The sequence below is a fragment of the Electrona antarctica genome, assembly GCF_951216825.1.
Source record: "Electrona antarctica genome assembly, chromosome: 9".
NCBI lineage: Eukaryota > Metazoa > Chordata > Actinopteri > Myctophiformes > Myctophidae > Electrona > Electrona antarctica.
The window spans coordinates 305,452-330,934 of NC_136790.1; the positions used below are offsets into that span (position 1 = coordinate 305,452).

The 25,483-nt window shown below is 47.3% G+C and overlaps 1 protein-coding gene across 1 annotated transcript in view; it reads right to left on the bottom strand.

Annotated features, from left to right (window-relative positions):
• Positions 1-25,483, bottom strand: part of LOC306929267 (NACHT, LRR and PYD domains-containing protein 3-like) — a gene marked incomplete at its 3' end in the record, with an annotated part of 59,972 nt that overhangs the window by 26,214 nt on the left and 8,275 nt on the right. Inside the window, 3 exon segments of the mRNA XM_079509709.1 lie at positions 14-75; positions 3,819-3,962; positions 8,633-8,857. Coding sequence (XP_079365835.1) covers positions 14-75; positions 3,819-3,962; positions 8,633-8,838 — 412 coding nt within the window. The 5' untranslated portion in view covers positions 8,839-8,857.

Genomic DNA, 25,483 nt, shown 5'->3' on the forward strand with positions numbered 1-25,483 from the left:
TCTCAGGCTTTACTTGGTAGAATGCTGGAGGGACGGTCACACACTGAACCCCTGGATGGACCCTCAGTCCCCTCTCTGTGGACACACACACGAGCGCGCGCGCGCACGCACGCACGCACGCACGCACGCACGCACAGCCACACACACACACACACACACACACACACACACACACACACACACACACACACACACACACACACACACACACACACACACACACACACACACACACACACACACACACACACACACATGGCGCTAGTAACTAGTGATGGACGGTAACAGACTAATTGAGTACTAGTAGGTGAAATATTAGTAGCTTTGTGTCTTTGTAGTTGAAGTTGAAACCATCTCAACTCAACTCGTTGAAACGCTTCTAAAGAGAGGTCAGTCTTTCTAGGCACTCCCCGGCATGAAAAGTGTTAAGTGTAGCTCTGTTTCCACCACAGTCTGTGTGCAGTGGGTGCAGTCTGCCTTGTCATGGGAGCGTGCAGTGGGTGCAGTCTGTCTTGTCATGGGAGCCTGCAGTGGGTGCAGTCTGTCTTGTCATGGGAGCGTGCAGTGGGTGCAGTCTGTCTTGTCATGGGAGCGTGCAGTGGGTGCAGTCTGTCTTGTCATGGGAGCGTGCAGTGGGTGCAGTCTGTCTTGTCTTGGGAGCGTGCAGTGGGTGCAGTCTGTCTTGTCATGGGAGCGTGCAGTGGGTGCAGTCTGTCTTGTCATGGGAGCGTGCAGTGGGTGCAGTCTGTCTTGTCATGGGAGCCTGCAGTGGGTGCAGTCTGTCTTGTCATGGGAGCGTGCAGTGGGTGCAGTCTGCCTTGTCATGGGAGCGTGCAGTGGGTGCAGTCTGCCTTGTCATGGGAGCGTGCAGTGGGTGCAGTCTGTCTTGTCATGGGAGCGTGCAGTGGGTGCAGTCTGTCTTGTCATGGGAGCGTGCAGTGGGTGCAGTCTGTCTTGTCTTGGGAGCGTGCAGTGGGTGCAGTCTGTCTTGTCATGGGAGCGTGCAGTGGGTGCAGTCTGTCTTGTCATGGGAGCGTGCAGTGGGTGCAGTCTGTCTTGTCATGGGAGCGTGCAGTGGGTGCAGTCTGTCTTGTCATGGGAGCGTGCAGTGGGTGCAGTCTGTCTTGTCATGGGAGCGTGCAGTGGGTGCAGTCTGTCTTGTCTTGGGAGCGTGCAGTGGGTGCAGTCTGTCTTGTCTTGGGAGCGTGCAGTGGGTGCAGTCTGTCTTGTCTTGGGAGCGTGCAGTGGGTGCAGTCTGTCTTGTCTTGGGAGCGTGCAGTGGGTGCAGTCTGTCTTGTCATGGGAGCGTGCAGTGGGTGCAGTCTGTCTTGTCTTGGGAGCGTGCAGTGGGTGCAGTCTGTCTTGTCATGGGAGCGTGCAGTGGGTGCAGTCTGTCTTGTCTTGGGAGCGTGCAGTGGGTGCAGTCTGTCTTGTCTTGGGAGCGTGCAGTGGGTGCAGTCTGTCTTGTCATGGGAGCGTGCAGTGGGTGCAGTCTGTCTTGTCTTGGGAGCGTGCAGTGGGTGCAGTCTGTCTTGTCATGGGAGCGTGCAGTGGGTGCAGTCTGTCTTGTCTTGGGAGCGTGCAGTGGGTGCAGTCTGTCTTGTCTTGGGAGCGTGCAGTGGGTGCAGTCTGTCTTGTCTTGGGAGCGTGCAGTGGGTGCAGTCTGTCTTGTCATGGGAGCGTGCAGTGGGTGCAGTCTGTCTTGTCTTGGGAGCGTGCAGTGGGTGCAGTCTGTCTTGTCTTGGGAGCGTGCAGTGGGTGCAGTCTGTCTTGTCATGGGAGCGTGCAGTGGGTGCAGTCTGTCTTGTCATGGGAGCGTGCAGTGGGTGCAGTCTGTCTTGTCATGGGAGCGTGCAGTGGGTGCAGTCTGTCTTGTCATGGGAGCGTGCAGTGGGTGCAGTCTGTCTTGTCATGGGAGCGTGCAGTGGGTGCAGTCTGTCTTGTCATGGGAGCCTGCAGTGGGTGCAGTCTGTCTTGTCATGGGAGCGTGCAGTGGGTGCAGTCTGTCTTGTCATGGGAGCGTGCAGTGGGTGCAGTCTGTCTTGTCATGGGAGCGTGCAGTGGGTGCAGTCTGTCTTGTCATGGGAGCGTGCAGTGGGTGCAGTCTGTCTTGTCATGGGAGCGTGCAGTGGGTGCAGTCTGTCTTGTCATGGGAGCGTGCAGTGGGTGCAGTCTGTCTTGTCATGGGAGCGTGCAGTGGGTGCAGTCTGTCTTGTCATGGGAGCGTGCAGTGGGTGCAGTCTGTCTTGTCATGGGAGCGTGCAGTGGGTGCAGTCTGTCTTGTCATGGGAGCGTGCAGTGGGTGCAGTCTGTCTTGTCATGGGAGCGTGCAGTGGGTGCAGTCTGTCTTGTCATGGGAGCGTGCAGTGGGTGCAGTCTGTCTTGTCATGGGAGCGTGCAGTGGGTGCAGTCTGTCTTGTCATGGGAGCGTGCAGTGGGTGCAGTCTGTCTTGTCATGGGAGCGTGCAGTGGGTGCAGTCTGTCTTGTCATGGGAGCGTGCAGTGGGTGCAGTCTGTCTTGTCATGGGAGCGTGCAGTGGGTGCAGTCTGTCTTGTCTTGGGAGCGTGCAGTGGGTGCAGTCTGTCTTGTCTTGGGAGCGTGCAGTGGGTGCAGTCTGTCTTGTCATGGGAGCGTGCAGTGGGTGCAGTCTGTCTTGTCATGGGAGCGTGCAGTGGGTGCAGTCTGTCTTGTCATGGGAGCGTGCAGTGGGTGCAGTCTGTCTTGTCATGGGAGCGTGCAGTGGGTGCAGTCTGTCTTGTCATGGGAGCGTGCAGTGGGTGCAGTCTGTCTTGTCATGGGAGCCTGCAGTGGGTGCAGTCTGTCTTGTCATGGGAGCGTGCAGTGGGTGCAGTCTGTCTTGTCATGGGAGCGTGCAGTGGGTGCAGTCTGTCTTGTCATGGGAGCCTGCAGTGGGTGCAGTCTGTCTTGTCATGGGAGCGTGCAGTGGGAGCAGTCTGTCTTGTCATGGGAGCGTGCAGTGGGTGCAGTCTGTCTTGTCATGGGAGCGTGCAGTGGGTGCAGTCTGTCTTGTCATGGGAGCGTGCAGTGGGTGCACAGTCTGTCTTGTCATGGGAGCGTGCAGTGGGTGCAGTCTGTCTTGTCTTGGGAGCGTGCAGTGGGTGCAGTCTGTCTTGTCATGGGAGCGTGCAGTGGGTGCAGTCTGTCTTGTCATGGGAGCGTGCAGTGGGTGCAGTCTGTCTTGTCATGGGAGCGTGCAGTGGGTGCAGTCTGTCTTGTCTTGGGAGCGTGCAGTGGGTGCAGTCTGTCTTGTCTTGGGAGCGTGCAGTGGGTGCAGTCTGTCTTGTCATGGGAGCGTGCAGTGGGTGCAGTCTGTCTTGTCTTGGGAGCGTGCAGTGGGTGCAGTCTGTCTTGTCATGGGAGCGTGCAGTGGGTGCAGTCTGTCTTGTCATGGGAGCGTGCAGTGGGTGCAGTCTGTCTTGTCATGGGAGCGTGCAGTGGGTGCAGTCTGTCTTGTCATGGGAGCGTGCAGTGGGTGCAGTCTGTCTTGTCATGGGAGCGTGCAGTGGGTGCAGTCTGTCTTGTCATGGGAGCGTGCAGTTGGTGCAGTCTGTCTTGCCATGGGAGCGGGGTCTGTCTGTGTCAGCCTTTCTCTATCGCAAGGCTGTGTTCACAGAGTCTGTACCTGGTCAAGGACTGTCTTAGTTTTGTGTCAGTCACAGTGCTCAGGAATTCTGCCAGTGTGTATTCTCTGTTTAGCTTTTTTTCTGTCATCACCGTAATAAAACAATTCTGACTCCGACCTTTGATTGAAACCTTTATTCATTCTCGAAAAGATTAGAGTTTAAAATGATCTTACTTTGAGCGTGAAGGTCCAGGTTCATCACTGACGTCTGAAGAGAGTCCGGTAGAAGTGAGAGAGTAGATGCCACTCGTTGTGCTGCTTGGAGCCTCTGGTCTCTGACTCTGGTTGTCATCCCTGTTATCATTGTTTATGTCACCCCTGTTACCATCACAATAACAACACTGTTTCTGTCTCCTCTGTTACCATCACAATAACACTGTTTCTGTCTCCTCTGTTATCACCACAATAACAACACTGTTTCTGTCTCCTCTGTTACCACCACAATAACAACACTGTTTCTGTCTCCTCTGTTACCATCACAATAACAACACTGTTTCTGTCTCCTCTGTTATCATCACAATAACAACACTGTTTCTGTCTCCTCTGTTACCACCACAATAACAACACTGTTTCTGTCTCCTCTGTTACCATCACAATAACAACACTGTTTCTGTCTCCTCTGTTACCATCACAATAACAACACTGTTTCTGTCTCCTCTGTTATCATCACAATAACAACACTGTTTCTGTCTCCTCTGTTATCACCACAATAACAACACTGTTTCTGTCTCCTCTGTTACCACCACAATAACAACACTGTTTCTGTCTCCTCTGTTATCATCACAATAACAACACTGTTTCTGTCTCCTCTGTTACCATCACAATAACAACACTGTTTCTGTCTCCTCTGTTGCCACCACAATAACAACACTGTTTCTGTCTCCTCTGTTACCACCACAATAACAACACTGTTTCTGTCTCCTCTGTTACCATCACAATAACAACACTGTTTCTGTCTCCTCTGTTACCATCACAATAACAACACTGTTTCTGTCTCCTCTGTTACCACCACAATAACAACACTGTTTCTGTCTCCTCTGTTACCATCACAATAACAACACTGTTTCTGTCTCCTCTGTTGCCACCACAATAACAACACTGTTTCTGTCTCCTCTGTTACCATCACAATAACAACACTGTTTCTGTCTCCTCTGTTATCATCACAATAACAACACTGTTTCTGTCTCCTCTGTTACCATCACAATAACAACACTGTTTCTGTCTCCTCTGTTACCACCACAATAACAACACTGTTTCTGTCTCCTCTGTTACCATCACAATAACAACACTGTTTCTGTATCCTCTGTTATCATCACAATAACAACACTGTTTCTGTCTCCTCTGTTACCAACACAATAACAACACTGTTTCTGTCTCCTCTGTTACCAACACAATAACAACACTGTTTCTGTCTCCTCTGTTACCATCACAATAACAACACTGTTTCTGTCTCCTCTGTTATCATCACAATAACAACACTGTTTCTGTCTCCTCTGTTACCACCACAATAACAACACTGTTTCTGTCTCCTCTGTTATCATCACAATAACAACACTGTTTCTGTCTCCTCTGTTACCACCACAATAACAACACTGTTTCTGTCTCCTCTGTTATCATCACAATAACAACACTGTTTCTGTCTCCTCTGTTATCATCACAATAACAACACTGTTTCTGTCTCCTCTGTTACCACCACAATAACAACACTGTTTCTGTCTCCTCTGTTACCATCACAATAACAACACTGTTTCTGTCTCCTCTGTTATCATCACAATAACAACACTGTTTCTGTCTCCTCTGTTACCACCACAATAACAACACTGTTTCTGTCTCCTCTGTTACCATCACAATAACAACACTGTTTCTGTCTCCTCTGTTATCATCACAATAACAACACTGTTTCTGTCTCCTCTGTTACCACCACAATAACAACACTGTTTCTGTCTCCTCTGTTATCACCACAATAACAACACTGTTTCTGTCTCCTCTGTTACCATCACAATAACAACACTGTTTCTGTCTCCTCTGTTGCCACCACAATAACAACACTGTTTCTGTCTCCTCTGTTACCATCACAATAACAACACTGTTTCTGTCTCCTCTGTTACCACCACAATAACAACACTGTTTCTGTCTCATCTGTTATCACCACAATAACAACACTGTTTCTGTCTCCTCTGTTACCACCACAATAACAACACTGTTTCTGTCTCCTCTGTTACCACCACAATAACAACACTGTTTCTGTCTCCTCTGTTATCATCACAATAACAACACTGTTTCTGTCTCCTCTGTTACCATCACAATAACAACACTGTTTCTGTCTCCTCTGTTACCATCACAATAACAACACTGTTTCTGTCTCCTCTGTTGCCACCACAATAACAACACTGTTTCTGTCTCCTCTGTTACCATCACAATAACAACACTGTTTCTGTCTCCTCTGTTACCATCACAATAACAACACTGTTTCTGTCTCCTCTGTTACCACCACAATAACAACACTGTTTCTGTCTCCTCTGTTACCAACACAATAACAACACTGTTTCTGTCTCCTCTGTTACCATCACAATAACAACACTGTTTCTGTCTCCTCTGTTATCATCACAATAACAACACTGTTTCTGTCTCCTCTGTTACCACCACAATAACAACACTGTTTCTGTCTCCTCTGTTATCATCACAATAACAACACTGTTTCTGTCTCCTCTGTTACCACCACAATAACAACACTGTTTCTGTCTCCTCTGTTACCATCACAATAACAACACTGTTTCTGTCTCCTCTGTTATCATCACAATAACAACACTGTTTCTGTCTCCTCTGTTATCATCACAATAACAACACTGTTTCTGTCTCCTCTGTTATCATCACAATAACAACACTGTTTCTGTCTCCTCTGTTACCACCACAATAACAACACTGTTTCTGTCTCCTCTGTTATCACCACAATAACAACACTGTTTCTGTCTCCTCTGTTACCATCACAATAACAACACTGTTTCTGTCTCCTCTGTTACCACCACAATAACAACACTGTTTCTGTCTCCTCTGTTACCACCACAATAACAACACTGTTTCTGTCTCCTCTGTTACCACCACAATAACAACACTGTTTCTGTCTCCTCTGTTACCATCACAATAACAACACTGTTTCTGTCTCCTCTGTTACCATCACAATAACAACACTGTTTCTGTCTCCTCTGTTGCCACCACAATAACAACACTGTTTCTGTCTCCTCTGTTACCATCACAATAACAACACTGTTTCTGTCTCCTCTGTTACCACCACAATAACAACACTGTTTCTGTCTCCTCTGTTATCATCACAATAACAACACTGTTTCTGTCTCCTCTGTTATCATCACAATAACAACACTGTTTCTGTCTCCTCTGTTACCACCACAATAACAACACTGTTTCTGTCTCCTCTGTTATCATCACAATAACAACACTGTTTCTGTCTCCTCTGTTACCACCACAATAACAACACTGTTTCTGTCTCCTCTGTTACCATCACAATAACAACACTGTTTCTGTCTCCTCTGTTACCACCACAATAACAACACTGTTTCTGTCTCCTCTGTTACCATCACAATAACAACACTGTTTCTGTCTCCTCTGTTACCATCACAATAACAACACTGTTTCTGTCTCCTCTGTTGCCACCACAATAACAACACTGTTTCTGTCTCCTCTGTTACCATCACAATAACAACACTGTTTCTGTCTCCTCTGTTACCACCACAATAACAACACTGTTTCTGTCTCCTCTGTTACCATCACAATAACAACACTGTTTCTGTCTCCTCTGTTACCACCACAATAACAACACTGTTTCTGTCTCCTCTGTTACCACCACAATAACAACACTGTTTCTGTCTCCTCTGTTACCATCACAATAACAACACTGTTTCTGTCTCCTCTGTTACCATCACAATAACAACACTGTTTCTGTCTCCTCTGTTACCATCACAATAACAACACTGTTTCTGTCTCCTCTGTTACCACCACAATAACAACACTGTTTCTGTCTCCTCTGTTACCATCACAATAACAACACTGTTTCTGTCTCCTCTGTTATCATCACAATAACAACACTGTTTCTGTCTCCTCTGTTGCCACCACAATAACAACACTGTTTCTGTCTCCTCTGTTACCATCACAATAACAACACTGTTTCTGTCTCCTCTGTTACCATCACAATAACAACACTGTTTCTGTCTCCTCTGTTATCATCACAATAACAACACTGTTTCTGTCTCCTCTGTTGCCACCACAATAACAACACTGTTTCTGTCTCCTCTGTTACCATCACAATAACAACACTGTTTCTGTCTCCTCTGTTACCACCACAATAACAACACTGTTTCTGTCTCCTCTGTTACCATCACAATAACAACACTGTTTCTGTATCCTCTGTTATCATCACAATAACAACACTGTTTCTGTCTCCTCTGTTACCATTCTGTCTAGTGATGTGACCAGTTAACCACCATTCTGTCTAGTGATGTGACCAGTTAACCACCATTCTGTCTAGTGATGTGACCAGTTAACCACCATTCTGTCTAGTGATGTGACCAGTTAACCACCATTCTGTCTAGTGATGTGACCAGTTAACCACCATTCTGTCTAGTGATGTGACCAGTTAACCACCATTCTGTCTAGTGATGTGACCAGTTAACCACCATTCTGTCTAGTGATGTGACCAGTTAACCACCATTCTGTCTAGTGATGTGACCAGTTAACCACCATTCTGTCTAGTGATGTGACCAGTTAACCACCATTCTGTCTAGTGATGTGACCAGTTAACCACCATTCTGTCTAGTGATGTGACCAGTTAACCACCATTCTGTCTAGTGATGTGACCAGTTAACCACCATTCTGTCTAGTGATGTGACCAGTTAACCACCATTCTGTCTAGTGATGTGACCAGTTAACCACCATTCTGTCTAGTGTGTGACATTCGAGCTGGAGTTAAAACTTACAGCTTTCTGGATGCTGGAGGCTCCTCCCCCACGGTGTCTGGTGGTTGGTCTTCATGTCTGGATGATGGAGGCTCCTCCCCCACGGTGTCTGGTGGTTGGTCTTCATGTCTGGATGCTGGAGGCTCCTCCCCCACGGTGTCTGGTGGTTGGTCTTCATGTCTGGATGCTGGAGGCTCCTCCCCCACGGTGTCCCCAGAGTCACTCATCTTCTAGACTTTAACACATCTATGATGAACAACACAAAGAAGGGTATTTATTATTTAAACACTAACGTCCCAAATCCTAAAATCTACCTAACCTAAAGTGTCTATTATTAAAGGAGCATTCAGTGATTTGGAAACAGTCACATGGTACACCCCGGTAACCAGATGTGCACATGCACGCTCTACAGTGGGCATGCAACAGGCAAACAGCACACACACACCGAGGCCCGCCCCCGCTCTATCCTGATTGGATGAAGGCTGGGCCACCTAGCCAAAAATGAAACCTACGGTTTTTTGACCCCCAGGGGTTAACTGGAGACAGGGAGGAACTCCTTATATGGTCAGCACACTCTATAGTAGGGATGATTATCACAACAAAACAAAAAAATAAGTGATATTTGAATTAAAGGGGGAATGACACGCCCCTCGGGAGATAAGAACGGCTATGTGTTATGCTAATCTTGATGATGACGTCAGAGTGCCGATGAGCTTTCCCCATTGTCTTCTATGCAGGCTTGGTGGCAGTAGTAGCATAGCAACTTATGCTACTCTTTTGGTGTCACATTTATACTAGGTGAAAGTCTCATTAAAAAAAAAAAAAAATTCTCTCGAAAGTCTTAGTTACAGTGACATTGAGTTAAGGTGTTTTTTTAGGGTAAAGGTCCCCACACACCGAGCGCGTTTTTTGGATTTTCAGCAGCGTTTCTCCATAATTTTTCCGAAAAAACGCGTCCAGTATGCAACCACCTTAAAACCTCTTGAGCCCCATTGCCCCCGCTGGCGGGGGCAGCGGCTGTCAACCTCTGAACAGCGCTCAGCGGTTCAATGGAGACCCAATTGGTCTTCCAACTCCGATGTTGCGGATTTTCCCCCTGGATCCCCCTGGGGTTTAAGAGGTTAACTGTTGCATAATCGCAATTATAAAATGTATATTCCTCTTCAAATACCTTAGTTACCACAACATTGTTCAAGTGAACTAGTTTGTTTATGTTTATTCATTGTAATAATCAATATCACTATGATGATTTGTTGTCCGAGCCGTTCCGCGGAGTTGAAGCACACGGACACAGGTATTCATGCAGAGCCAGGCAGGGCCAGGCAGGGCCAGGCTGCCAGGCTGCCAGGCTGCCAGGCTGCCAGGCTGCCAGGCTGCCAGGCTGCCAGGCAGGGCCAGGCTGCCAGGCTGGGCCAGGCTGCCAGGCAGGGCCAGGCTGCCAGGCAGGGCCAGGCTGCCAGGCTGCCAGGCTGCCAGGCTGCCAGGCTGCCAGGCAGGGCCAGGCTGCCAGGCTGCCAGGCTGGGCCAGGCTGCCAGGCAGGGCCAGGCTGCCAGGTAGGGCCAGGCTGCCAGGCAGGGCCAGGCTGCCAGGCTGCCAGGCAGGGCCAGGCTGCCAGGCAGGGCCAGGCTGCCAGGCTGCCAGGCTGCCAGGCAGGGCCAGGCTGCCAGGCTGCCAGGCTGGGCCAGGCTGCCAGGCAGGGCCAGGCTGCCAGGCTGGGCCAGGCTGCCAGGCTGCCAGGCTGCCAGGCAGGGCCAGGCTGCCAGGCTGCCAGGCTGCCAGGCTGCCAGGCTGCCAGGCTGCCAGGCAGGGCCAGGCTGCCAGGCAGGGCCAGGCTGCCAGGCTGCCAGGCAGGGCCAGGCTGCCAGGCAGGGCCAGGCTGCCAGGCTGCCAGGCAGGGCCAGGCTGCCAGGCAGCCAGGCAGGGCCAGGCTGCTCTGCTCTCATGTCGTGAGCACTAGTAACCTGACACCGACATGGGGGGGGGACCGGCCTCTCTCTCTCACTCACACACACACACACACACACACACACACACACACACACACACACACACACACACACACACACACACACACACACACACACACACACACACACACACACACACACACACACACACACACACACACACACACACACACACACACACACACAGATGTATTGTCTGTGTAGATGTATACATATAATACTAGCAATATCTATCATTTTTTACTGGCTTAAAGGGATGTGAATGATGGCTGTAGCCGGGGTTGAGCCAGCAAAGGGTATTAGAGCTATGGACCAGAGCTTACAGGAATGATGGCTGTAGCAGGGGTTGAGCCAGCATAGGGTATTAGAGCTATGGACCAGAGCTTACAGGGATGTGAAGCAGGGGTTGTGCCAGCAAAGGGTATTAGGGCTATGGACCAGAGCTTACAGGAATGATGGCTGTAGCAGGGGTTGAGCCAGCATAGGGCAGTGATGTAAATAGGTTTTCAATGTAATGGGTCCCGGGATGCACAGGTGGTCATTCAAATGAGTCCCAAAAAATTCTTATGAGTCCCAAAAAAAATCACACCTGTGTGAAGTGAGTGGTGCAACTCTGTGAGGGGGTTAGCGTTAGGTTAGGTTGAGTTCCAGACCCCCAGGAATGCGCCCAGGGGGCCGGGCCGGTTCCGGCGTGCCGTGCCGTGCCGCGTCCGAAACGGTTGAGAAATGACAGAGTTACCGTGTGGCGGTCCCTCTACTGTACTGTACTGTCACTGTAATGTATTGGCACCCCCCGAAAGCATCATATATACAGTTAATACGTGCGTGTGTGTTTGTGTGTGCGTTAGGTTGCGCACAGATGGTGAAAAACAACCATGCTATTTTTGTGCTCATACCCAGACACACACATAGCTCCGTAAGGGAGTGGTTGCACCACTCAAAAATAATAATAAAACATTTTTTATAAAAAAAAAATATATATATATAAAAATATCAAATAGGCCTATACAGTATATCTTTTTATGTAGGCTAGTAGTATTAGCAAGCACAACTCAGTAAGAAATACTAATAGTGGGCAACAGTGGATTTAACATAGCTTAATATACCAACCAAAAGTTCTTTGCAGTTGCAATTATTGTACTTAGCCAAAATGCAAATAGGTTTGCCATTGTGGATGTAAAATAATTTATTTGGAAAAGTGGAACTTAGAAGTCACTTGAGTCCCTGTCTACAAGGAAGAATGGCAGCTGCCCTACACAGTACACACGCATTAAGGTTGGGCGATATAGCAACATTTTCCCATCGTCTGGTCAAAAATCGCCGATAGACGATATATTCGTGATTACAGTTTACAGCAGGTCACAAGTCGAAAAAAAGACAGATTCACAAGCTCTCAACATTGAGAACCTGCAGATGCGCCTGTCTCTGCAGCGCCGTTTGCAACGTGTTGAGAGCTTGTAGATCAACGTGAACGAACCCTGACACCAGCGCTGCAAAAACAAACGCGTTGAGAACCCGCAGATGCGCCCATCTCTGCAGCGCCGTTTGCAGCACGTTGAGAGCTTGTAGATCTGTCTGTTTTTGCAGCGCTGGTGTCAGGATTCGTTCACGTTACAGGCGGACATGAAGTGAAGTTCAACAAGTGCGTTGAATCAGCAGCAGCAACAAGCTAATAGCCAACACCACCACCACCAGTCTGTTAGCATAGCTTGTTGCTAACGATTTGTCACTCCGTCTTTTTCTTTTCTCTCTTATTATTTCCCCCCCCCCCCGACTTCACGGGTCGCGCATTGGGTTGTGATGAGACACGAGACAGCAGTGTGCATTCTGGTGTGACTGTATATTATTAAACTGCATGGGTCTGGAGTCTGGACTCCGGAGAGTAAACAACATGTAGGCTAGTCCATTAGCCCCTCGGACCCAGGCTCCAGCCTTTACTCAGCCAAAGTGTGATATGAGTGAGGCGAGGGGACAGCGGAGCGCTCAGTGCTCCCCGTTGTTGCAGCCTGTGTGTGACCGAAAGAGTGCTAGACTTCCACGTAGAACAGTGTGTGACCGAAAGAGTGCTAGACTTCCACGTAGAACAGTGTGTGACCGAGAGAGTGCCATAGTCTTCAGTGCAGCCAGATACACCAACAGCCTCTGCGTCCACAGGACACAAAGGCTGTTGGTGTATTGCGTCCCATAACTATAAAGTGCGTTTTGGGACGCAAAACGCACCCTATTTACATCACTGATAGGGTATTAGAGCTATGGACCAGAGCTTACAGGGATGTGAATGATGGCTGTAGCAGGGGTTGAGCCAGCAAAGGGTATTAGAGCTATGGACCAGAGCTAAGGACCAGCAGCTGGCTTTATGAAACCAGTGACGCACAATGACTTAAGCAGCCTATAATAAAAAAGTGAAACATCCGACAGTAACAAATCAGCAATTCTTAAACAGTGCCTGACACAGGCATTACCTCTCCATCAAATACAAATAAAAAATATATAATCCAAAGCAGCACAGCACACGACGAACAGCATTTTGCATTTATAACTGAAATAAACTCAGAGGCTTCGTGGAAACGGCACACTCAGGTGTAAAGGAACAGCATTTTGCTTCTCTTGCCGTAAAATTAACTGAAATAAAGCGTCATTCAATCAAGGCGAGCAGTGACGCACAATGAATTACGCCAGGGCTCCACCGGACGCCTCCGTCGCGTGCGTCAAAAAACGCACCGGTTCAATTTTAATGCACGCGTTAATGTCACGCAACGCGGGCAGTGGCGCCACCCTTCATTGATTAAAAAGGGAACATTCCCTGACGGTGACGCGACGCTGACGCGCCCGGTGGAGCCCCATAAAACAACGATATAGCAGAGAGAAACGCATGCTTGGATTGGTCTCAATTATTTTATTTAACAATAAGCAACAATTGTTGCTTTCACCCAATCCGCCCAATTGTAGCAGCCTTCATGAAAGCAGTGACGCACAAATAATTAGGCTTACAATAAAACATCCGACCGTAACAAGTCAACATTAAATAACCTCTCAAATAAAAAAGATATAATCCAAAGCAGCACAGCACACAGCACACAGACCAGCTCAGTGGCCTTGTGGTTAGAGTGTCCGCCCTGAGACTGGGAGGTCGGGGTTCAATCCCTGGCCGGGTCATACCAAAGACTGTAAAAATGGGACCCAGTGCCTCCCTGCTTGACACTCAGCATCAAGGGTTGGATTGGGGGTAAGTCCCTGTGACATACTAGCGTCATGTCCAGGGGGTGTACTTGTACATCAAGCTGCCTCACGCTACAGAAACAGGAGATAGGCTCCTGCCCCTATGGGCCTCATGGCTCGGCAAGGCTACTTACTTTTTACTTACTTTAGCACAGCACACACACGACGAACGGCATATTGCATTTATAACTGAAATAAACTCAGAGGCTTCGTGGAAACAGCACACGCAAGTGTAAAGGAAAGGCATTTTCCTTATCTTGCCGTAAAATTAACTGAAATAAAGCGTCATTTAATCGAGGCTTTATGACGAGCTTGCTGCGAGGCGCACGCAATCAGAGCTGCCTGGGAGAAATGCGAGGCCCTGTGCTTTAATAATTAATTAATTAATATCCAAAACTATACAACAATGATCACATTTCTCAATGATCACAGGACAAACCTTATTAGAAAAAATAGTAATAGCATATGAAAGCCTTTTGAAATGTGTAGGCCTGTAGGTTACTGAATTGCAGGTGCTGCCAAATAAGTATAATTACTAGGCTACCAAATGCCAGTCAGTTGCGCAAATATAGGTCAGATCAATTACCAGAGCGGAGCAGCTTCTCACTGACGACCAGCTCTTCTTAAAGTTTACTTAGCCTACTTTAATAATATGACATAGTGTTGGATCTCCATCCTCCAGACAAACAAACCTTGGATTATAATTGGATTATGCCTATAATTCTTCTTTCTTCAAACCAGCACGAGCCACAAGGTAAGAAACTATATAATGATTCACTGTTCGCACAGCACCCAGGCAGGTCGCGTCGCATTCCCATCAAAGTAGCACACTAACTTTGTGATCAACCTTCTTAATTATTTTATTTGTAAAAAGCAACACTGTATTAAGCCATGGCAGTATAATATTGGTGCAAAATGGAAATATGAGAGAGAGAGAGAGAGAGAATTGCTTTGAGAGAGAGAGAGAGAGAGAGAGAGAGAGAGAGAGAGAGAGAGAGAGAGAGAGAGAGAATTGCTTTGAGAGAGAGAGAGAGAGAGAGAGAGAGAGAGAGAGAGAATTGCTTTGAGAGAGAGAGAGAGAGAGAGAGAGAGAGAGAGAGAGAGAGAGAGAGAGAGAGAGCGAGAGAGAGAGAGAGAGAGAGAGAGAGAGACGTAAAGCCGTTCCATTTCAACGAATAAAAACATCCCGTCTCGCAGGCGCGACTCCATGAGGCCCAACGTTCGCACAACCTAAAAAGCGTCTCTGTCTCTGAGAGTGCAATATTATAGTTAGTTACCGTACTTATATTAGTGCAGAAAAGAGACAATAAATCCCGCTTTGGAGAAGATGCGTTCCGAATCCTAAGGGGTTGTAGTGGCAGGGAATCGGGGATGGATAGAATCATACACTTTTGATTTCTTTTGGGCTGCAGGCTGCAGCTGTTCTTGTTGACTTCCTTGTTAACTTGTTACCACGAGTGAGGGGGAGAGGGGAGGAGGCGTTGCGAGGTCTGCGAGGCGCCAGCATGCAGCTGGCTCGCGGACCAAATGGGGCCGGCTCGCGGACCAAAAGCGGCCGCTTTTTTTTTTTAATGACTATTCGATTTTTTATTTCAAGATCGATTCCCGTGCATATCGATCGATCGTCGATTAATCGATTTTTTGGGGTCAGCCCTAGTATTAAGACATGGCAGTATAATATTGGTGCAAAATGGAAATATGTAATTAAATACCGGTAGTTAATATCTCAATTAAAAGGAGAGAGAGAGAGAGAGAGAGAGAGAGAGAGAGAGAGAGAACATTGCTTTGGCAATGTAAAGTCAATAAAGCCCTTTGAATTGAATTGAATAGAGAGAGAGAGAGCTCATGAGAGAGAGAGAGAGAGAGAGACGTAAAGCCGTTCCATTTCAAAGAAAAAAAAAAGCCGTCTAGCGCGAGGCCTCGCAGGCGCGACTCTGTGAGGCCCATGTGCAGCGTCACCGTTCGCACAACCTAAAAGGCGGCTCTGTCTCTGAGAGTGCAATATTATAGTTACCGTACTTATATTAGTGCAGAAAAGAGACAATAAATCCCGCTTTGGAGAAGATGTGCTCCGAAGGGGTTGTAGTGGCAGGGAGTCAGGGATGGATAGAATCCTCTTCACTACTACAGGTGAATCAGGATGGATAGAATCCTCTTCGCTACTACAGGTGAATCAGGATGGATAGAAGCCTCTTCACTACTACAGGTGAATCAGGATGGATAGAACCCTCTTCGCTACTACAGGTGAATCAGGATGGATAGAATCCTCTTCACTACTACAGGTGAATCAGGGATGGATAGAACCCTCTTCGCTACTACAGGTGAATCAGGATGGATAGAACCCTCTTCGCTACTACAGGTGAATCAGGGATGGATAGAATCCTCTTCGCTACTACAGGTGAATCAGGGATGGATAGAATCCTCTTCACTACTACAGGTGAATCAGGGATGGATAGAATCCTCTTCGCTACTACAGGTGAATCAGGGATGGATAGAATCCTCTTCGCTACTACAGGTGAATCAGGGATGGATAGAATCCTCTTCACTACTACAGGTGAATCAGGATGGATAGAATCCTCTTCACTACTACAGGTGAATCAGGATGGATAGAATCCTCTTCACTACTACAGGTGAATCAGGGATGGATAGAATCCTCTTCGCTACTACAGGTGAATCAGGGATGGATAGAATCCTCTTCGCTACTACAGGTGAATCAGGATGGATAGAATCCTCTTCGCTACTACAGGTGAATCAGGGATGGATAGAATCCTCTTCACTACTACAGGTGAATCAGGGATGGATAGAATCCTCTTCGCTACTACAGGTGAATCAGGATGGATAGAATCCTCTTCACTACTACAGGTGAATCAGGGATGGATAGAATCCTCTTCGCTACTACAGGTGAATCAGGATGGATAGAACCCTCTTCGCTACTACAGGTGAATCAGGATGGATAGAACCCTCTTCACTACTACAGGTGAATCAGGGATGGATAGAATCCTCTTCACTACTACAGGTGAATCAGGGATGGATAGAATCCTCTTCGCTACTACAGGTGAATCAGGGATGGATAGAATCCTCTTCACTACTACAGGTGAATCAGGGATGGATAGAATCCTCTTCACTACTACAGGTGAATCAGGGATGGATAGAATCCTCTTCACTACTACAGGTGAATCAGGGATGGATAGAATCCTCTTCACTACTACAGGTGAATCAGGGATGGATAGAATCCTCTTCACTACTACAGGTGAATCAGGGATGGATAGAATCCTCTTCACTACTACAGGTGAATCAGGGATGGATAGAATCCTCTTCACTACTACAGGTGAATCAGGATGGATAGAATCCTCTTCGCTACTACAGGTGAATCAGGATGGCTAGATCCTCTTCGCTACTACAGGTGAATCAGGATGGATAGAAGCCTCTTCACTACTACAGGTGAATCAGGATGGATAGAATCCTCTTCACTACTACAGGTGAATCAGGGATGGATAGAATCCTCTTCGCTACTACAGGTGAATCAGGATGGATAGAATCCTCTTCGCTACTACAGGTGAATCAGGGATGGATATCAAATCAAATCAAAGTTTATTTGTATAGCACATTTACATTGACCGAAGACAAACCAAAGTGCTGAACAATAGCATGTAAAAACAAGAACAGAGCAACAACAAGAGCATGTAAAGAAAAGAAAAACAAAACAAAACAAAAACAAAGCAACAAGTGAGACCGGAAGTATAACCAGACATGGTATAAGAAGGGTACGAATTTTCAGGCAACATTAAAAGCCAGGGAGAAAAAGTGGGTCTTTAGGAGAGATTTAAAAACACCCAGGGACTGGGCAGAACGAATGGGAAGGGGCAGGGCATTCCACAGTGTGGGACCGGCCACAGAGAAGGCTCGGTCACCTCTAGTGACACATGAGGTTCCAGGCACAATCAAACGCAGTTGGTCAGCTGACCTCAAGGGTCTGGCTGGGACGTATGGTTTAATGAGCTCGCAGAGGTAAGGGGGGGCATGCCCATTTTGGGCTTTGAAGACAAACAATAATAATTTAAAATCTATTCTAAAGCGAACTGGGAGCCAGTGTAGGGAAGCAAGGACAGGTGTAATATGATCGCGCTTTTTCTTTCCGGTAAGGAGGCGGGCAGCAGCATTTTGGACGAGTTGTAGGCGTCTGATAGCAGATTGATCGATTCCAAAGTACAGGGCATTGCAGTAGTCAATCCGCGAGGAAATGAAGGCATGGACAACTTTCTCTAGGTCTGAGGGAGGTAGATAGGCCTTGATCTTGGCCAGCAGCCTTAGTTGGAAAAAGCTAGCTTTGACAACGGCACTAATCTGCTTATCAAATTTAAATGTGTTGTCAAAGAGCACTCCTAGATTTTTAACAAAGGGGCGAGTGTTGATGCTGAGTGGGCCAAGGTCAGCGTTGGGATAGCTTGGGGCATGATCGAAAACCAGCACCTCAGTCTTTCCCTCGTTGAGTGTTAAAAAATTTGAGGCCATCCAAGCCTTAATATCTGAGAGACAGTCCAACAATGGTTTAGTTGAATCACTGTTTTTTGTGTTTAAGGGTAAATAAAGCTGTACATCGTCGGCATAGCAATGGAAAGTCATATTATGTTTTTTAATGATTGTCCCTAATGGCAGAATATACAATAAAAACAGAAGAGGGCCGAGAATGGAGCCCTGGGGGACGCCACAGTTAAGGGGGGCAGGACTAGAGGAAAGTTCACCAAGCTTGACTGTAAAGCTCCTGTCGGTGAGGTAGGACTTGAACCACTGCAGAGCAATGTCAGTGATGCCGATGTAATGTTCTAGTCTGGATAGCAGGGTTGGGTGGTCAACAGTGTCAAATGCCGCTGTCAGGTCCAGGAGCACCAAGGCAGCAGGGGAACCAGTGTCAGCAGTTAAAAGTAAATCATTGAAAACTCTGAGGAGGGCTGTTTCAGTGCTGTGGCCTGTCCTAAAGCCTGACTGAAAGGTTTCATGGATGCCGTGGGTAGTTAGAAATGATTGCAACTGGGTATAAACTAACTTTTCGAGAACCTTGGATAGAAATGGGAGTTGTGAAATGGGTCTAAAATTTGAAAGAACGGAAGGGTCAAGATTCTTTTTTTTTAAAAGAGGCTGAACCTCCGCATGTTTAAAAGCAGCAGGGACATGACCAGAACTGAGACTGGCATTCATACATATTAATACACTGTTACCAACAGAGTCAAAAACATCTTTGAGAAGATGAGACGGGATGACATCAGAGGCACATTTAGTAGGACGCAACTGCATTACAATGTCTGTAAGCAGGGTAAGAGAAACAGGCTCGAAATGACTAAAGGTGGCACTTAAGGTTGATGAGATGGGGACAACAGCAGCGGGTGAGTGAGCTGCCCTGAGGGCAGTTATCTTATCAGTAAAAAATGTTAAGAAATCTTGGCATAAGGTGAGGGAAGGTACGATGGGGGAGACATCTCTAGGATTAATAATTGAATTGAGGATACTGAAAAGAACCTGGGGTTTCTTGCTGTTTTTGGAGACCAGGTCTGATATAAATCTGGTTTTAGCAGCTTTGACCGCTTCCTGGTATTCTGACAGGCACCCGCGAAGGATATCAAGAGAGACATGGAGTCCATCTTTTTTCCATTTCCGCTCAGCGCGTCTGCAGACGCATCTGAGGGCACGTGTAGAGCTGTTTAGCCAGGGCTCTGAGAGTGCCTTGGCGCTTTTTGTTTGCAGTCTAAAGGGGGCCACTGAGTTCAGGATCATGGTGCATGTGGAGTTAAACATATCAAAAAGTTCATCAGCACTGGAGGTGCAGTGATCAATTGGGGAATGTAAAATGGAGTTGTTGAACTGAAGTGAAAACCGGGAGGCAGTCTCAGGCGTGAGTGAGCGCTGGCGACGAGCAGGGGCCTGGGGTTTGACAGATGAGCAGGGAATTGAAACGTTGAACAGAACAGGGAAATGGTCGGAGATGCGGAAAGATGAGCGGATCTCACTAACAGAGACAGAAAGACCATGTGATAAAATTAAATCTAAGGTGTGCCCCTTTTCGTGTGTCGGGCCACTTACCGATTGGACTAAATTAAAAGAATCGAGAAGATTACTAAAGCTCTTGACTAATGGGCGGGACTCACAACAAAGATGGACGTTAAAATCACCCGTAATCAGACAGTGATCATATTTAACCATTATGCCTGATAAAAAATCACCAAAGTCATGGATGAAGCTAGCATTATATTTGGGCGGACGATAAACTATTGCACAAAACACAGGAGATGACAAATTCAACTGAAATTGCTGAAGCTCAAAGCTAGGATAGCTGACCTCACATTGGGTCAGTTGACACTGTAGGTTGGACCGGAACACAGAGGCTAGGCCACCTCCAGTGCTGGTCGTTCGGGGGGAGCTAAAAAACGAACAGTCAGGGGGGAGGAGGTCGGAGAACGGTGTACAATCACCAACCTGCAACCAGGTCTCGGTCAGGAACATAATGTCCAAATTATTGGATTTAAAAAAGTCATTAAGAATAAAACCTTTATGCACTAAGGACCTGACATTTAATAAAGCCATAGAAAGAACAATTGGCATGGGTAAAGATGCAAGAGGCATGGGGCATGGGGGGATTGATGTTAGATGTGATGGTACTGCAGGAACCTTGAGATAATTGCTGTTTAACCTGGGAGTAATTCTAACAGGGATAGAATGTGCGTGTAAATATAAATTAATTGGGCTCATAACTGGAATATGAGAGGTACGAGGGCCAGTTGAACAGCAGGGGGGGCTAGCGGTACATGATGTGGGGAGTGAGAGGGCTGTAGAAGAAGACAGTGGCTGACCGGAAGTGACGTGTGTTGTTGTTGTGGGCTTACAGCCATGTGGATCGACAGGTGAAGAAGAAGTAGAAGGTCCGTGCCCAGTGGAAGAAGGGCTAGGAAAACGAAACTGAGTGGAACTAATATGCTGGGACTGGGGGCCAGGACCGGGGGGATGTCAATAACTGACGGACGAGGTGTCTGACAGATACGCAACGTGATGTCGAATGTGATGATCTATGTTGGCCGCTAGTGCTTGATAGAATCCTCTTCACTACTACAGGTGAATCAGGGATGGATAGAATCCTCTTCGCTACTACAGGTGCCAACTTTGCATAACGTGGCACATTATTTTTCCACCACGTGGTCGTGGACTTCTTTGCATATTGTAAAATGCAACCATGTCACTTTTGACTTATTTTTCTGCGTGGACGGCATGACTGTAGCTGCACCCTAACCCTAACCATGACTGTAGCTGCACCCTAACCCTAACCATGACTGTAGCAGCACCCTAACCCTAACCCTAACCATGACTGTAGCTGCACCCTAACCCTAACCATGACTGTAGCTGCACCCTAACCCTAACCCTAACCATGACTGTAGCTGCACGTTGACTTCCTCGTTAACACGTGAGGACGGAGGAGGCTCTGCGAGGCGCAAGCATGGCTCGTGGACCAAAAGGGGCCACTTTTTTAACTTGTGAACGTTTTTGACTCAAATCCTTGCTTCTGGTCCCTGGAACAACATATTTTCAGATGGGGGTCGGAGGCCAATTACATCTAACTTTGGGGGTCCTTGACATGAATATGTTTGAGAACCACTGATATAGAAACCTATAGGTTTTTTCAGAAAACTGTCAGTATTTAGAAGACATTTGTAGAATCTGGTCTCAGGTCTAAATGGTTAAGCAACAACATGTGGAGTCCAAAAAGCGGAAGTGCTCTCCGTGTTAAACCCCGCGGCTGCGCAGGGCGGCTGTGCAGGGCGGCTGCACAGGGCGGCTGCGCAGGGCGGCTGTGCAGGGCGGCTGCGCAGGGCGGCTGCGCAGGGCGGCTGTGCAGGGCGGCTGTGCAGGGCGGCTGTGCAGGGCGGCTGCGCAGGGCGGCTGTGCAGGGCGGCTGCTCAGGGTTAAACCCTGCGGCTGCTCAGGGTTAAACCCCGAGAAATGACAGTGTTACCATGTGGGGGTCTCCGGGGGTCCCCGGGGAGACCCGGGGGGGTCCCCGGAAAATCCAGACCCCCATGAACGCGCCCAAGGGGGGCGGGCCGATTCTGGCGAGCCGCCCCACGTCCGAAACGGTTGAGAAATGACTTTACCGAGTGGGGGTCCCTCTACTGTACTGTACTGTACTGTACTGAACTGTACTGGCACACCCAAAATCATTATATACAGTTAATATGTGCGTGTGTGTTTGTGTGTGTGTTAAGTTGCGCACAGCTGGTGAAAAACCACCATGCTATTTGTTTAGGCTACCTTCATATTCAGTAGATCCTGTGATCTTTTGTGGCCAGATGTAATTTCTTGGGGTCTAGTAGGACTATAGTAAATAATAAAAAAAGAAATCGCCATAATATTTTGTTAATAAAGATGTATTTAGCCCCATTCGAATGCCCTCGCCTCCCTGTCAAAAATAGCTAAAATCGCTAAAACAAAAGAAAGCAGCAAATGAAAAAATATTAACACTCATCTTTTACTTTCTCTAATAACTTCCTAAAACATGAACATGAAAAACTAAAGTTGTCCTTTAAGTTTAAAAATTCTGAACTATCCCTTTAAAGTCAACCACATCAAAGCGGTGCGGTGTGGTTGACCTTAAAAACCGTCTCGACCCTTTGGTGTGGTTTGGGCTTTATGATGCGTTCACACATACAGTCTACCATTCATTGTCAATAGAAGCCAGCGACATGAAGATACAAAGATACAGTCTACCATTCATTGTCAATGGAAGCACAGTGACATGAAGATACAAAGATACAGTCTACCATTCATTGTCAATGGAAGCACAGCGACATGAAGATACAAAGATACAGTCTACCATTCATTGTCAATGGAAGCACAGCAACATGAAGATACAAAGATACAGTCTACCATTCATTGTCAATGGAAGCACAGCGACATGAAGATACAAAGATACAGTCTACCATTCATTGTCAATGGAAGCACAGCGACATGAAGATACAAAGATACAGTCTACCATTCATTGTCAATGGAAGCATAGCGACATGAAGATACAAAGATACAGTCTACCATTCATTGTCAATAGAAGCCAGCGACATGAAGATACAAAGATACAGTCTACCATTCATTGTCAATGGAAGCACAGCGACATGAAGATACAAATATACAGTCTACCATTCATTGTCAATGGAAGCCAGCGACATGAAGATGCAAAGATACAGTTTACCATTCATTGTCAATGGAAGCACAGCGACATGAAGATACAAAGATACAGTCTACCATTCATTGTCAATGGAAGCACAGTGACATGAAGATACAAAGATACAGTCTACCATTCATTGTCAATGGAAGCACAGCGACATGAAGATACAAAGATACAGTCTACCATTCATTGTCAATGGAAGCACAGCGACATGAAGATACAAAGATACAGTCTACCATTCATTGTCAATGGAAGGACAGCGACATGAAGATACAAAGATACAGTCTACCATTCATTGTCAATGGAAGCCAGCGACATGAAGATGCAAAGATACAGTTTACCATTCATTGTCAATGGAAGCACAGCGACATGAAGATACAAAGATACAGTCTACCATTCATTGTCAATGGAAGCACAGTGACATGAAGATACAAAGATACAGTCTACCATTCATTGTCAATGGAAGCACAGCGACATGAAGATACAAAGATACAGTCTACCATTCATTGTCAATGGAAGGACAGCGACATGAAGATACAAAGATACAGTCTACCATTCATTGTCAATGGAAGCACAGTGACATGAAGATACAAAGATACAGTCTACCATTCATTGTCAATGGAAGCACAGCGACATGAAGATACAAAGATACAGTCTACCATTCATTGTCAATGGAAGCACAGTGACATGAAGATACAAAGATACAGTCTACCATTCAGTGTCAATGGAAGCACAGTGACATGAAGATACAAAGATACAGTCTACCATTCAGTGTCAATGGAAGCACAGCGACATGAAGATACAAAGACGGAATGATGCATGTAGCTGCTGAAAATACATGCGTGCGTCACTGCTATGAGGGACGTAGCGGCTGCAAGGAACAGACAGACAAACAGACAGACGAAAACAATGTCATTGATACGCACGCGCGCGCGCGCACGCACGCACGCACGCACGCACGCACGCACGCACGCACACACACACACACACACACACACACACACACACACACACACACACACACACACACACACACACACACACACACACACACACACACACACACACACACACACACACACACACACACACACACACACACACACACACACACACACACACACACACACACACACACACACACACACACACACACACACACACACACACACACACAATGTCCAAATAGAGAATATGTTATGTTCCACCTGAAGGATCAGATTCATATTGGTATTCATGTTGAGACACAGTAGATCTACAAGCTCACAGCAGCAGTGTAGACACAGTAGATCTACAAGCTCACAGCAGCAGTGTATAAGTAGATCTACAGGCTCTGCCAGTGGGCCTAATGAGGCCAACTCCTTTCACCTGGGCCAGGCTCTGCCAGTGGGCCTAATGAGGCCAACTCCTTTCACCTGGGCCAGGCTCTGCCAGTGGGCCTAATGAGGCCAACTCCTTTCACCTGGTCAGGCTCTGCCAGTGGGCCTAATGAGGCCAACTCCTTTCACCTGGTCAGGCTCTGCCAGTGGGCCTAATGAGGCCAACTCCTTTCACCTGGTCAGGCTCTGCCAGTGGGCCTAATGAGGCCAACTCCTTTCACCTGGGCCAGGCTCTGCCAGTGGGCCTAATGAGGCCAACTCCTTTCACCTGGGCCAGGCTCTGCCAGTGGGCCTAATGAGGCCAACTCCTTTCACCTGGTCAGGCTCTGCCAGTGGGCCTAATGAGGCCAACTCCTTTCACCTGGTCAGGCTCTGCCAGTGGGCCTAATGAGGCCAACTCCTTTCACCTGGTCAGGCTCTGCCAGTGGGCCTAATGAGGCCAACTCCTTTCACCTGGTCAGGCTCTGCCAGTGGGCCTAATGAGGCCAACTCCTTTCACCTGGTCAGGCTCTGCCAGTGGGCCTAATGAGGCCAACTCCTTTCACCTGGTCAGGCTCTGCCAGTGGGCCTAATGAGGCCAACTCCTTTCACCTGTGCAATTTCCAGCCTCTGTCTCAGCTAATTGAGGCTCTGCCAGTGGGCCCAATTGATTGCCAAGTACACTTTTCAGTTTGCAGTCTTCACACACACAGGCACATACACAGATCTCCATGTTGGTCTCCACACAAATTAGACAGGTGAACACTATAAAACTTCTGGGAGTAACCATAGATAGCTCTTTATCTTGGTCCAAACATATCAATAATATTGTCATCAAAATGGGAAGAGGAATCGGTATGACTAGGAAGTGTTCTGCTTTCATCACTCCCTGTATAATGAAATCTGTTATTCATTCTTTGGTTTTGTCTCATTTAGAATATTGCCCTGTTATCTGGTCATCAGCTACAAAATCTGATTTGAATAAGTTGCAGATTGCTCAGAATAAAGCGGCTCGTCTGGCACTAGGCTGTTCATACCGGACAAGTATTAGTTATATGCACGAACATCTGGCATGGCTAATGGTTGAAAAGAAATTAGCAGTGAGTCTTCTGATGCTACTGCGGAACA